The 15,000-nt window shown below is 42.1% G+C and overlaps 1 protein-coding gene across 1 annotated transcript in view; it reads right to left on the bottom strand.

The window, feature by feature from the left end:
- Positions 1-7,445: 7,445 nt before the first annotated feature.
- LOC143292608 (metabotropic glycine receptor-like) overlaps positions 7,446-15,000 on the bottom strand; it is a 113,189-nt gene continuing 105,634 nt past the window's right edge. The window contains exons 10-11 of the mRNA XM_076603063.1: positions 14,146-14,325; positions 7,446-12,550 (exon numbers count right to left, since the gene is read on the bottom strand). Coding sequence (XP_076459178.1) covers positions 12,203-12,550; positions 14,146-14,325 — 528 coding nt within the window. The 3' untranslated portion in view covers positions 7,446-12,202. The remainder of the gene's footprint in view (positions 12,551-14,145; positions 14,326-15,000) is intronic.

The raw sequence follows: 15,000 nt of genomic DNA on the forward strand, positions 1-15,000 counted from the left end.
GGAGGTGGAAGGGAGGAAGGAAGGAAGGGAGGAAGGAGGAAGGGAGGAAGGGAAGTGGAAGGGAGGAAGGAAGGAAGGAAGGAAGGATGGAAGGGATGAAGGAAGGAAGGGAGGAAGGGAGGTGGAAGGGAGGAAGGAAGGAAGGGAGGAAGAAAGGAAGGTGGAAGGGAGGAATGAATGTGGAAGGGAGGAAGGAAGGGAGGAAGAAAGGAAGGTGGAAGGGAGGAATGAATGTGGAAGGGAGGAAGGAAGGGAGGAAAGAAGGGAGAAGGGAAGGAATGAAAGAAGGAAGGAAACAAATAAAGAAAGTTCCAATGCTAAACGTCTCCGGCCTGTTCACATTATGAGACAGAAGACCAGGAGCAATAAATGACCGTTCACATGCCACAGGACTTTGGAAAAACAGAAAAAGAAAAAAAAAAAAAAAAAGAAGAAAAAAGAAAAAAAGAAAAAAGAAAAAAAAGAGCAAACAGTGGATGAGGAGAGATAAACTGCATCCTCTCCCCCGAATGCCCGCACTATAGAAAGTCAGCTTCTCAATAAAATACAAAATCAACACAGCGTCAGCCTGTAGCATAGTTCCAGTTTCAGTTTCAAGGAAGTATCCAAGCGCGCGGATTAATCCATATACGCTACACCATATCAACTGTAAAAAAAAAAAAAAAGAAAGAAAAAAAGGCAAACGTCTGATCTACGCATAAATTGACGACGCGCTGATCATTGCTATAGTTCTCAACAAACTGTATACCAGAGCACTCAAACAGTTCTATAGTTCTCAACAAACTGTATACCAGAGCACTCAAACAGTTCTATAGTTCTCAACAAACTGTATACCAGAGCACTCAAACAGTTCTATAGTTCTCAACAAACTGTATACCAGAGCACTCAAACAGTTCTATAGTTCTCAACAAACTGTATACCAGAGCACTCAAACACTTCTATAGTTCTCAACAAACTGTATACCAGAGTACTCAAACAGTTCTATAGTTCTCAACAAACTGTATACCAGAGTACTCAAACAGTTCTATAGTTCTCAACAAACTGTATACCAGAGTACTCAAACAGTTCTATAGTTCTCAATAAACTGTATACCAGAGCACTCAAACAGTTCTATTTAACACGCTCATTGAGTTCTCTAGATAGATCTATGAAACACGCTCATTTGATTCTCTGAACAGTTTCATGATACACGCTCATTTCATTTCCTCTGTTGGACTGTTTCTGCTGAAGGGCAGCGACAGATACCTATGATTCCCGAATTAACTCTCTCCATACGAACGGCGAAAGAGACGACGTTAACAGCGTTTCACCCCAGTTACTATCATCAAAATATTGCAAGCGGAAGGCTCTTATACTGAAGAGGTGAATATTGACAAAGAATACCACAATTCTGACGACGGAAGCTAAAGGTTGGGTCATTCAGACACCCACTGGACATCCGAAGGGTCTGTGTAGAGGAGGAGAGAGGACTGGCCGTGCTGAGTGAGTTAAGGAAAGAAATAAGACAAGCCACATCAACATTCTCAGATTCTTATGATTCCTGGAAAGAACCCCCCCCCCCCAAAAAAAATGGCAAACCACAAGAAAACATTCTTTTGTTGTTGTTGTTGTTGTTGTTGTTGTTGCAAGCTATAGTTAAGGTAATTTTCGTTTTAAAAGAACAAGGTGCTGGACAAGGAGACTTCCAAGGTTTTCACCATCGCTGATCAAGTCAGCATACACTTAAATCAGGGTTTCAGTGGACAGCGTCCGTGGCTTCACATTAGCCAAGGTGTGAGGGGAACTAGGAAAGTTGCAATTCAAGAAGCTGTTGCCTGACACGGCACGTGAAGAAAATCGGGTCTAATTTGTAAAACTGGCCGTGTCTTTGAAGATGGTACAGTTTGAACATTACGTCAACGCGTTGTGTCTGAGTCTTCAATTTCCATTAAGAGCTAGTTAAAAAAAAAGACAAGGTAAAAAACAAAAAAAAAAAAAATTCATGTACTGTTACTAAATAAAACCTAACGATCAAATAAGATACAACTCAATTCTACATAGTACCCGAGAGAGAGAGAGAGAAAGAGAGAGAGAGACAGAGACAGAGACAGAGACACAGAGAGACAGAGACAGAGAGAGAAAGGGATGGGGGGTGGAGACAGAGAGACTTCGTCGTTGCCTGGGTTATAAGAAACATGATTCAGCAGCGGAATGCTGAGATACACATACCGACACATGTTTCACAGGCATGCACAGACTGAGGACACATGCTGACTGCTCTCAACAAGAGTTCTGGCACTTGGAGCCCCACCCCCTGCCCTGGAGCAGAAAGTAGAGAGCAAACATCTACAGCACTCTCTCCGGTTTTGACAAGAAATGAATTCCAGGCATGCCTCTCTGAGATAAACAAAGAATATGCTATAGTATAGACGGACTTTTCATAGTTTTCTTCCTTGATTAACAACACACTGAAACAGAATCTGAAAATGTCAAAAATTGGCCAGTAAAAAAAAAAAAAAAAAAAAAAAAAATCATCACCGCAATGCACGAGGGGAACACATGCAGAAAACGAAAAGGAGTCTGATGGTGATAACATGAGCAAGCCACATTCGTTCCATGGTCACCAGTAGTCATGATGATAAAAATCACACATTAATGTTGACATCTGTACAGTGTGTGTAAGGGGGGATGGAAAAGCAAAGAAAAAAGAACGATGAATGTAATAAATTAGGAGTCAGAATAAATGTGGAAATAATTCTTAACTAACTAGAGAGAGAGAGACAGAGACACACACACACACACACACACACACACACACACAGACAGAGAGAGAGAGAAAGAGGGAGAGAGAAACGGATAGACAGAGAGACAGAGACAGAGTCAGAGACAACGATATAAAGAGAGAGAGAGAGAGAGAGAGAGAGAGAGAGAGAGAGAGAGAGAGAATCGGAGACAGACACACATAGACGTAGACACAGACAGAAGCAGGAGAGTTTTAAAAATATTTTTAAAGCGATTGTATACAAGATGGTGATGAAGGAACCAAACACACATCGATCATCAACTGGTGTTGCCCACTGGAGGGTCCCAACGCCAATGCCAAGGAAAGATGAACAGCAAAGTCTGTGGCTACATGTGCCGTGATCACTTCTCCCCGTGCAGCCCGGAGGCAGGGGAAATAACCCGTTTACTTTTTGTGTCATAACAAAACACATAAAAAAAAAAAAATTATCATAGCTCAAAAAACAGTCAAGTCTTAGTCCTTTACACAGTGAACCATGATGAGGACATAACAGAAATGCCAAACACAATATGGAATCGATGATGAATAGTCGTGCAAATTCTTGATAGTAAAAAAAAAAAAAAAAAAAAAAAAGAAAAAGAAGAAAAAGAAGAAAAAAAAATTTAAAAAAATGAAAAGAAATGCAACCGCATTCAATAAAGCATTGCAATGTCTGCTGGGAAAACTGGCACAAGAAGAGCTTACAGTTCAGCTATTTAAGAAAAAAGAAAAAAAAGAAAAAAAAACCCAAAAAAACACACACACACAAAACAACAACAACAACAAAAACCCCAAAAAACAAAAACAAACAAAACAAACAAAAACAAAAATAAAACAAACAAAAAAACCAACAACACTTTTCACAGAATTGTGGTTTACACATAACTGTTGATGAACTGCCATGGCCTCATGACTTTCAGAATACAAATCGTCAGAAAAAAGAAAAAAAACCCAAAACAATTCGGGTGGAATACGGCTCAAATACTATATTCCATGACACAGAATCAAGGGGCTGGTTGCCTTCTCGAAATATGTTATTCTGAGCTGTTGATAAATCAGATGTTAACAAGTATGCGAGTTCAACAAGGAAAACAACAACAAACAAAAAAGAACAACTTTTTTGTTGAAAGAAAGAATGACATTTCTCTGAGGAAACTGATAACGCTTGGAATTCTTTGGCAATTAAATCAAAGTAGTCGTTTCTTACAGCTGTTTGATACGGAACAGATGATGAAAGTGCAGAAGTACGACAAGTGCTTCTCCTTGGAGTTTATGGTACAGTCAGGTGCAAAAAGCCAAATAAGACAAATGCTACTGTACAGTAAGGTGACAAAGTCATATCAGAGTATTTTTGACAGGTTGTTCACTCTCTAAACCTTTAGGAGTTTTCATTTGGTAGGACAGCCCCAACCTCTGGTTGCTTAGCCAATAGGTTGGTAATGTGGTGCATCATTTTGTCGAAGGTGCCAAATAGTAAAGCAATGAATCAGAATTAGTCTGGTACGAACTGTGGCCTGGAGGGATGCTGGACAATGGAAAACAAAGTTCCATTCCCCCATGCTGCCTAGCAAAGCTTTCATTAGGCAGACCGAGAGACAGATGCTTTGAGAAACGTAAGAAGAGGGACGATAAAGGAAGGAGGTAAAGAAGTAAGCTATAATTCCTGCATTTCGGTTTCATTTTCGTCTGTCACACGATATGACTATTGCCACAAACATGCGTTTTCCTCCGACATAAATGTTACCAGTAAATATCTCAGAACACTTATCTTTTATATTAAAGTCATAATCGTCATATGTGAGTACACAGTCAGAGAATTATGTTCAGAGAAAGGAGGCTGCAAAGTTACTGTTGTGCGTTTTGACATTCCCTAAATAACATACATGAGCAGGTAGACATGTACAGCACTCTTCACCCCACAATCATCTGAGCACTCAGTCCATGCGCATTGAAGGGAGAAATGAACCAAAATATCGTCACACGACTCCATGTCAAACAGACCGGCATGAAACTACAGGGAAACTGGGGCAGAGGAGGGACACGTGACCACGGCTTTGTGAAGAGCAGAGCTGCAATCAGGTTAAGGGAAGTTACTTTCTGCAGATAATCGGAAGTGTGTCATTCTGTTGTCTCCAATCCATCTCTGGGAACTATTGTAAGAGAAAGTGAATATGCTCGCAGGCTCTGAGAAACACAAAACAGCGGGGTTCTAGGTCACACTGCAACTGGAGCCAAAAGCAAAGACAGCAACCTCCCCCTACCTTCATCTACTCCAGTGAATGAACTGACAAGATCTCAAGACTTAACGTATATAATCGTGGCTCTGACGCTCAAGACTGAATATAACTGTAAACACAGACCTCCCCACCCCAAGAAAAAAAAAAAGAAAAAAAAAGATGAAGAAGAACAATTCCAATGGACCCTATATCAGTAATTCGAATGACACAGACTGGCGTTTGTGTTACGTTCGAATTTGCGTAATCCTTCCTTCGATGTCATGCTGGACAATATCCCACATTCAGCGAACGCATCAGATTGCCGCTCACACCACGAGTGAAGCGTGTCACCACTTGACCAAGAATGCTATTCACTATCGTTACTATTGTTATTCCATTTGTTTTAGATCCAGCAGTAAATAACTTCGTCTTTGGATGATCACATTACCAATTTTGCGAACATTTTCAGCAACTGAAACAAGTCGTTGGCACTTCCAACTTCGGCTTTCTGTCTGACCTCTCCTCACAGTCACGCTGTATTTCAAAAGACGGTATGGCTCAGTTGCTCTGACAGAAGGCAAATAAACGGCTACAAGATAAAATTTAGTCAGTAGCTAAGACGCAGAAGAAAGATATACGGGGACGAAAGGTGCTAATAGTTGGCCAAGAAGAAGAAACTCGCAACCAGAGAACAGCCAAATGATGATTCCAGACCAACATAATCAAAGCAGGAGTGACAGTCCCAGTATGAATGGGTTGGTGGAAAACTACATTGAGTGTGGGACAAAGAGAAAACAGACCTGTTGTCAACAGCATGATGTGAGATCCCACTTGTCTCCCTTGTTGAGCACAGAAGGCTTCAATCGCCCAGCACCTGATTACTTTGGCATTGAATGTGGAGGCTGTCTGTGTTCCTTCCTTTCTGACGACCTACCAGTTAACGTACACTGACACAAAGAAACACCCGTAGTTGTGCATAAACAGTATGGGATTTGGAAGTCATAGGTGAGTTCTGGCTCTCCGATCTTACCAGACTTCCTCCCATTTCAAGGAATGCGGAATGAAAAAAGCAACATCATTCTTCAATGGAATATGATAACACCAAACCCTTTAATAGAATTCTTTAGTTTGTGCGATAAACCATACAATGCATTTCCCTCAGACTACAGTAAATGCCTCTGTTATCTTTTTCACTGTGGGATGCATAAATCGAAATATATTTGTTCAGTGATTGGCAGAGCTTCGCACATGAGGGATGGGAGCCGGTAATAAAGGCGTGTTTAGTGTTAATACATGTTACCTTGCTGGAAGGTAGCCTGGGAAGAAGTACCGACGAGCTCATATTACCGATATTGTTAGTAAAAATAACAACCTGTACATGGTAGTGTCGTACATGCATTTGCTTTTCAGTTGAATTATTTCCATGTTAATTGTATACTGCTAGGCTGCTCTTCTGTCAACACTGTATAGCCTGACTACTACACAGAGATGTTTTCGGATTGTCATTATTCATTGGATAGGGTGGATACCTCTGATCTTTCCCTCTCTGACGAGTCTGACCAAGACAACCTTGTTTTTTTGGCAGTGTATCTAATGCATGCATGCCTTTAGATATGGGATGTTGATATGCATTATCATCACATCTCCCTGAAAACTCTGCAACAATTCAAAACCGTTTCAAAGATAGAAGTGACAAACTGTAGGCGATTAAGACGAGTCCAAAATTATTAAAAAAAATCTTTTTCTGGATTATTTCTTCATTTCTCAGTCAGCGGATTGGTCCTCTGACAAACTGCAGCAACCCTAGTCGTAAGGACGACGGGATTTTCATCCACCATTCCTGACTGCAGTTAGGTGTTGCGGACTGTAGAGGCCGGCTGACCTTGCTGTTTGACATGTTGCAGCCCTCCTTTTCTATCTAACCTGCCCGCAGCCTTCCTCTTTCTCTTGTATCTAAAACTGCCTTCATCTAAACTAGTCCTACTTAGGCACGTCGCTCTGAGCATAAACACCACAAAGGCCAAAACTTCAGGTGCTTATACTGTCTTCTGGCAGCGTAAATGAGAAGGAGAAGAATTCTCAGATTCCTGACAACGGGCAATCAAAACGATTTTACAGAAAACCTGATTAATGCATTTGAGTGAGAGAGAGAGAGAGAGAGAGAGAGAGAGAGAGAGAGAGAGAGAGAGAGAGAGAGAGTGACAGAGAGAGAGAGAGTCAAGAGTGTCAGACAGACAGAGACAGAGAAACAGAGATGTGCGGAAAGGGATGGGGACGATGGACGTAAAACAGCAGTTTTCCCATGTGCTTGAATAATAATTTTTATAGCTTTATATTACTGACCATAAACTAACATAATTGTAACACTAACCATTTGACATCGACTAAAAATGGCTCCAAATACACTGGAATGACAACGATCACGTTTATTATTCCAAATATCATATAACTGTTAATATCGTGGTAATGGTAGGGAATCAGAACATAGATTGAATAAAAAAAAGCAGGTTATATGCATTCAGTCTGACAACAAACAAAATATGTTCCAACGTTTCGGTTAGCTGATAAGAAATATTAAACTGGAAAAAAAACCCTCCAAGACAGTTATAATCTTTCCAAATATACCCACAACACGCCTATATTATAAGCCTGGTAACAAACGACTTGAACTGAATGTAGGAATACGAGAAAACTGTGTTCTCTTTAGTTTAAAAAACAAACAAACAAAACAAAACGAAAATATAGCAGGCTTGTATTGTCAGCAGAATGATAATTGAGATGTTACCAAGAGAAGGGGAAAGGGAAAAGCGGAGATTTTTTCCAGGCAATACTGTCAGTAAATAGGCAAAGACTTCACAGAGAAAACACTGACACAGTTATCAGATCCATCCACAACCTTTCAATACATCAGGCGGCCCAAGTACCTCGCATGTCATAAAATGTAGAGAAGTGAAAAGTGATGACAAGAAAGCGTGGAGGATGGAAGGGGGGGCGGGGAAGGTGACAGGTTATTCATAAAATCATCATCCAAGACATGAACAGGTTTGACCAACAGTGATCCAGCAAAGTGAAAATGAGAGAGCATTAAAACACAAAACTCAATCAGCTTTACATATCGGCACTTTGTAGTTAATCAAGTGTCCTCCGAAATGCAATCAGCTAGCTTGCAGCTTAGTGCGATCGTGAACAACGTGTCTTTCGTATCCTACACAGGAAGCGCCGCCTCTCTTCCTTCCGCTTCCACTGGCACCACACATCAAACAATGCACAGTCATTGGACCTTTGCCCAGGATTTCCTTGTCACGTGTCAGTCATTGGTTCTGTACCCTCCCTCAGACAATGTCATCTCAGTTTTCTTGTCAGTGTCTACATGTCAACATGGTGAACAATTCTTTCCCCTAAAAAAAATTCCAATAAAATTCGAACTCATTCTAAAAATAATTATTGACACTGGTACTATTTCTATATATATTAAAAAAATGTATTTTAGGCATAATAAACTGTTACCATTGTTTAATGGTTGGTGTTTAGTTTGTCGCGAATGGTCAGCTGACATGGACTTTAATGAAACACAAAAACCAACGCAGAGACTTGCCCTGACTAATTCATCTTAGTTTGTGACGATGTCTGGCTGTATAGAGAGAGCCTGTTAGACATCGCTTAACAAAGGTATGAAATTATAGTCTGTCTTGTAAGATAGAACACATGCAGGCTGGCAGACGTACGCAAACTGGTACGATTCGTTTAGCAACCTTGCTTGGGATTAATACAGTATCCTTTGAAGAAATAGCAGTCGGTTTGTTTTTTGAATAACATTCTTTCTCCACTTTTATAGAGCTAACTTTTTATGGCTACAGAAATACCTGTGTATTTCTAAGCTGCCTCCGGTTTTCACAATCTTCTGAAATCGTCGACTATCTAATGTTCCAATAAAACAAGTTCTGATGTTACTCAAACAACAAGAAAAAACGACATTTAAAAAAAGCAAACACATAAAACATTCCTCGACGTTCAAAACAAAAACAGAACAATGTCTTGGTCACTTTACTATCAGAACAGACATCAGTCTGCTGTTCCCTTCTGCTGTGTGCCCTCCTGAGTTATGTACAGGGGTGATCGTGTGGTCAGCAGTTGTGGCTGATGCTCAGGTCTTTTCTTTATCGCTGGAGGGGAAAACCTTCTCCCACGGTGCCAGTGAACGGCTTCTTCTGACATTGCTCTACCTCATCACTGACCAAACTGAAAGACTGTTCTTTTTCCCTCTTCCCCACACACACTTTCCAAAGTGTCACAATACGAATAGAGCCATCACTGTTTGCAGCAGAGTTGCTAGTTATCCTTGAAATTGCTTTCACACACTCCCATGCTTTTTTCCTCTCTCAAAAACACGTGAATAAAACCACATATCAACCACAATTTTGTGTTTCTTTTTCAAGCGCCACAAACGATTAGTTTCCGTTTTTTTTCTCGATTGTCTAAACTACATCACTTTTTTCCTTGGCGAGTGGGTTGAACACTTCCAGTCAGCTTCTTGTGCGGTGAAGCTATACTGTTGTTTCTGACAACGGTAAAAACCACACTCTCTCCTCACTGTTTCCGGTGCACAGAACAGCACAGCATAACGAAGCTGTTTCAAACAATGGCCACACACATATTGTTCCAGTGTATAAGGACATCGCTTTTTGTGTGTGTGTTTTTTATAGGGAGAGTATCCGGAGAGGCCCTTGTACAGCTAATGCACCTTGTCCAAGTTGTCACTGATGACGATGCTTTTTGAGCTGCTGTTGTCCATGAAAAGCGTACTGCATGGTGTGGATTCAAGGCCTGCACCCGGCAACATGGAGCACCCCCTTCTCCTGGGAGGACCCCAGGGGTGAGTGCTGTGTCGCATGTCCTTTGCAAAGCCTCGATCAGACAGTCCGGACCTGGACCTCAGGAGGAGCAGTTTTAGTGAATTGACCCGTATAAATAGATATCAGGAACAATGCAATATAAGACATTCAAAAAACTGACAGCGATAATAATTATTAAGAATGATGTTCATTGACGAAGAAGACCAAAGAGCAAACACTGTTCTTGACAGTCTGTTGCAGTGTGGAGAAAAGGTGGCAGATCAAAGAAAAAACAAACAAACAAACAAAAAACCAACAGAAAAAGCTGTGTCGAGAATATGAATAATAAGGAAAAATGGACACACAGCTAATCAATAATCACCCTTGAAATTAAGTAATACTATCATACAGATGAGAGAATGAGAGAGAGGGAGAGAGAGAGAGAGAGAGAGAGAGAGAGAGAGAGAGAGAGAGAGAGAGCGAGAGCAAGTGAATATGCAAAAACAATCTGACAGGCTAATAACAAAGGATTGCAAAATTGTCGATCATTTATTTTTAAAAAAATCGCATAATGCGAAGACAAAGTCCAAACCTTTACTTTCCAATGTCCAAGTTACAACAATGTAATTTTTCAAAAATATTTTTTTGTAGATCTTTGTGCAAAGCATAGCTTCATGCTCAGTCGTCCCCCTTCATTTGAACAGAAGGCCAGGGAAGTATGCTGAATATGTGTGTTTTGTTCGCGATGGCATCAGAGGAAAAATGCACACAAGTTAACTCTTTTGTGAGGATTTGTTATTTTTGTTAAGATAAGCTTTGTCAAGGCAATAGTGCCGATTTTCAGTTTAAAGGTGACTTACGTTTCTTATTGGTTATCAATACTTCATCAAAACAAACAAACACAGAATATGCAAGGTAACATTTGCATTGAGCACAACTGATAAAGATCTAAGAACTGAACTATTTTGTGCAACTATTTAAAGGTGCAGAACGGTTCATGGTCTGTCGATCGTTTGTTGATTTAGTTGATTTATTTATCTATTTATGAAACAGCGCACAAAGATGATAGGTTCTATATTCTGTATCCGGCTTTATGAAATCTAGTAGTAGTAGTGTTGTTCAAGGCACTGTAGTATACAGCAGGACCCCGATCTGTATTTTGGCATAGAGATTAATGACTGGTGGAACTGACAGCGTATCTCTGAGGACAAGTGTCTGCAGTAAAAACCCGGATGAATCGCTTGTTATCCTGAAACATTTCTAATGACTTACTTTCACCTTAACGAGATCGCTGAGACCTCTTTGAAATAATGTCGTCGATAAGTTTGATCACATCCTGCAACACGCCTAACAAGCACTATAAACTGAAAAAGACAACGTTTGCATGGACTGGCAATTTTTGTTGTTGTTTTTTGATTAAAAAAATATTCCACTGCAGCCTTTTCAATAAATGCAGAGACAAAGATAATTACTTCAGGTGTGAGCTCCCAGGGAAATCTAAAGTACTATGACTTCAGTATTTTTCTCTGTGCTTAGTGTAACAGTATCAATATTGATGTCTTTGTAACGGTTTCAGTTTTAATTTCTAAGCACGAATATCTGAGTGCACCCGTAGTAGCAGAGTCATCTGCAGCAAGTGCAGAAGCGTCACCGATGTAGCGACGAGTGTCTCTGTAGTTTCAGTTATTCTGATGACCACGGCATCAGATCAGAACACTTTTCTGTTCTCTGGTTCTAACACGTGCGACACGTTTGACTTAGATTTATGAAAAACACTCCCAAAAGATGAATTCAGCTTCATGAAATTTGTTCTTGTAGATAATAAAGCGTGCTCGCTCTGTTTTTTTTGTTTTTGTTCCAAATTTCAAAAGATAACAAAAGTATTTTTGTTGTTTCCATCAAGTTTGCACTTAGAAATGCCCCCTTTCCCATGCCCTCCCACCTGTAGCACCCACAACCTAAAAAGTTCCAGCGCTCAAAAACGTTAACCACATAATTCATCTTACACTGGGCTATTGAAGAAAGATACAGCAGCATCAAGAAAACAGCCAAATAAATGTCAAAATGCCATGACAACACAAAAAAGTACTTTCAGCCGTTCGATAATACTCTCAACGCAGCTGGGACAGTCAAGCACACAGGTGACATGTGCACCGACCAGTCAGCATGCAGAAGATCAGTGAGGTCCCAACCAATCATTCAGATCACCGTAGAGACCAATCAACACTTCCGGCTCACACGTGGACCAATCAGAACACTGATCGCAGGTGTGGCGGACCACCCAGCAATCAGCCCCCTAAAAACAGACCACTGTGAACCGACACAGGACCACGAGTGGACCAAAACAACGACGTAGTGGTGGTGGTGGATGGGGGTTGGGGGGCTGGGGGAGATCATGTGTGGCCAGGTTTGAAGGAGACAGACGGGGGATTCCTACCGGCGCCACTGCCCCCCGTATTGCCCCCCGTGCTGCCCCCCTCGTTGGGCTCCTCCTTGACGCTGGGCTCCATGGGGAAGGTCACGGCCTCCGCCGAGTTGGTGGACTCCTCAGGGGTCTTGCTCATCTCGTGCTCGTGCTCGTGCTCGTGGTGGTGGCGGTGCTTGTGGTGGAAGGCCTGCAGAGAGAAGCGGCGGTGAGTCTGCTTGCGGCCCCCGCGGCGCTTGGATATGTGCGGGTTGTCCTTGCGCATCGTCTTGGTCTTGTAGATCTGCAGCTGCGTGTACAGTCGCTTCAGCTCCGCCTGTCAGAGAGATTTCAGACTCAAGATGGTTTATGAAGGGGAATGTGAACATCGTTTTACAAACATTACATCACGATACTGTGAGCATCAGGAAACACAGTCATACAAAAATATAACAGCATTACAGTTAAATGTGCAGAAGCCTGTCAGAGAGAGAGAGAGAGAGAGAGAGAGAGAGAGAGGAACGGAGAGAACGTGCGTTTGAGGCGGTGTGAAGGTTTGCCATTTTGTTTTCTTCGATCTTCTTCAAGTGAGCAATCAAGCTAAAGATGGTGGAGGAGAAGAAAAAGTGTGTGTGTGTGTGTGTGTGTGTGTGTGTGTGTGTGTGTGTGTGTGTGTGTGTGTGTGTGTGTGTGTGTGTGTGTGTTACAGACCCACTCCCTGACCCACCAGTTAACTGAAAGACCAACGGACCACACGCCCACAAACAAACGAACAAACAAACTAGCTAACCCAAATAGTGAATATAGAAAAGAAATCGACACCCCCACGTTCTGATGTTTTCATGGTTCATGTCTTTGAGGGAAACCTCTCTCACGTCCCACATCCCAGTTGGATAAGACCAACCAACCAACTCACTGGCTAACCAGAGTCATCTAAGCCCATCCACCCACCTTTGGCCCAGAAAAACATACGAAAATAAGGAAACCAGCATAAAGACGCCCTCACCAAGATATTATCGTGGTTCGCCTCTCTAAGAATCTAAGAAGGGATCTCTCCCAGTCCACATCTCTGTTGAACTGGGGGTCAACAAAATAACAAGCTACGAAAGAAAAGAGATTCACTGAGAAAAAAAATCAGAGATTCAAAGGACCCCTCTCCGAACTATCCCCTGGGTCCGTCTTTGTGAGGGATATCTCTCACACGTCAACACCCCAGTTAGAGGCGACCAGCCAAATAACTAACCAGCTACCAAGCCAACCACCAAAAATGCCAACCAGCCAGCTATGAAACCGACAAGAAAAGGCACTCACTGAAAAACTGCAACAAACATGAGTTTATTATCTTTTTTTCCTCTCCTCGTTACATGAGAATTGTACTCAAGTGATGTGTCTTGAACACTGCTGTATCTTAATGAAAGGCGCAGTAGGAATAAACTATCATTGCATTCATCATCATTAATCATCATCAACATTATTATCATTACTATATATATATGTATATATTATTATTATTATTATTATTATTAAAGATAAAACTGGTATCCCTCACGCTGTTGTTCCCGAGATTTGTCCCCCCCCACCACCCACGCGCCCTCCTTCCCCCCACGCCCCCCAATATCCCAGGTCCAATTTCCCGTGGAGGAAGGAGTCTAACCAAGCAACTGACCAACTCCACCCGCTTACCCACCCACCCACACCGATAACTGACCCAGACTATACGGATACCCTACTCACCCTCCACCCACTTACCCTCCCACCCACACCGATAACTGACCCAGACTATACGGATACCCTACTCACCCTCCACCCACTTACCCTCCAACCCACACCGATAACTGACCCAGACTATACGGATACCCTACTCACCCTCCACCCACTTACCCTCCCACCCACACCGATAACTGACCCAGACTATACGGATACCCTACTCACCCTAATGTCCTCGGGGTCCATCTCAGTGAGGGAGATCTCCCCCACGTCCACATCCCCGTTGGAAGAGATGCCCACGTTCAGCTTCATGGTCTCTGGCGCCGAGCTGTCCTGCACGTCCGACTGCGAGTAGGCCCGGGTCCTCATCCGGTCATCGTCCGGCGGCCGGCGAGCGTACCACAGCTGGACATGGATGGACGGATTGATGGACTGATTGTCTGGATGATGCTTGAATGACTGATGGATGGATTGATGGGTTAACTGTGTAAGTGGAGTGATGGCCTAGAGGTAACGTGTCCGCCTAGGAAGCGAGAGAATCTGAGCGCATTGGTTCGAATCCCATAGTCGCGAGTATTTTCTCCCCCTCCACTAGACCTTGAGTGGTGGTCTGGACGCTAGTCATTCGGATGAGACGATAAACCGAGGCCCCGTGTGCAGCATGCACTTAGCGCAAGTAAAAGAACCCACGGCAACAAAAGGGATGTCCTGGCAAAAATCTGTAGAAAAATCCACTTCGACAGGAAAACAAATATAACTGCATGCAGGAAAAAATACAAAAAGGGTGGCACTCTCAGAAAAGCGACGCGCTCTCCCTGTGGAGAACAGCCCGAATTTCACACAGAAATATTTTGTGACAAAACAAAAAAAAGAAAAAAAAAAGAAAAAAAAGAAGAAAAAAAAGAAGAGAGTAATACAATACAATACAATACAATAACTGACTGATGACCACACCGATGGGTCGATAAAATAGTAATGTCCGCATTGATGGGGTGTCCTGGAGTGACGGATAAATGGACATGGACTGATTGATGTTCACATTGATGGGTTGGAAGAATAGATCTCTCACATTGTTGAATC

The sequence above is a fragment of the Babylonia areolata genome, chromosome 18 (genome assembly GCF_041734735.1).
Source record: "Babylonia areolata isolate BAREFJ2019XMU chromosome 18, ASM4173473v1, whole genome shotgun sequence".
Lineage (NCBI taxonomy): Eukaryota > Metazoa > Mollusca > Gastropoda > Neogastropoda > Buccinidae > Babylonia > Babylonia areolata.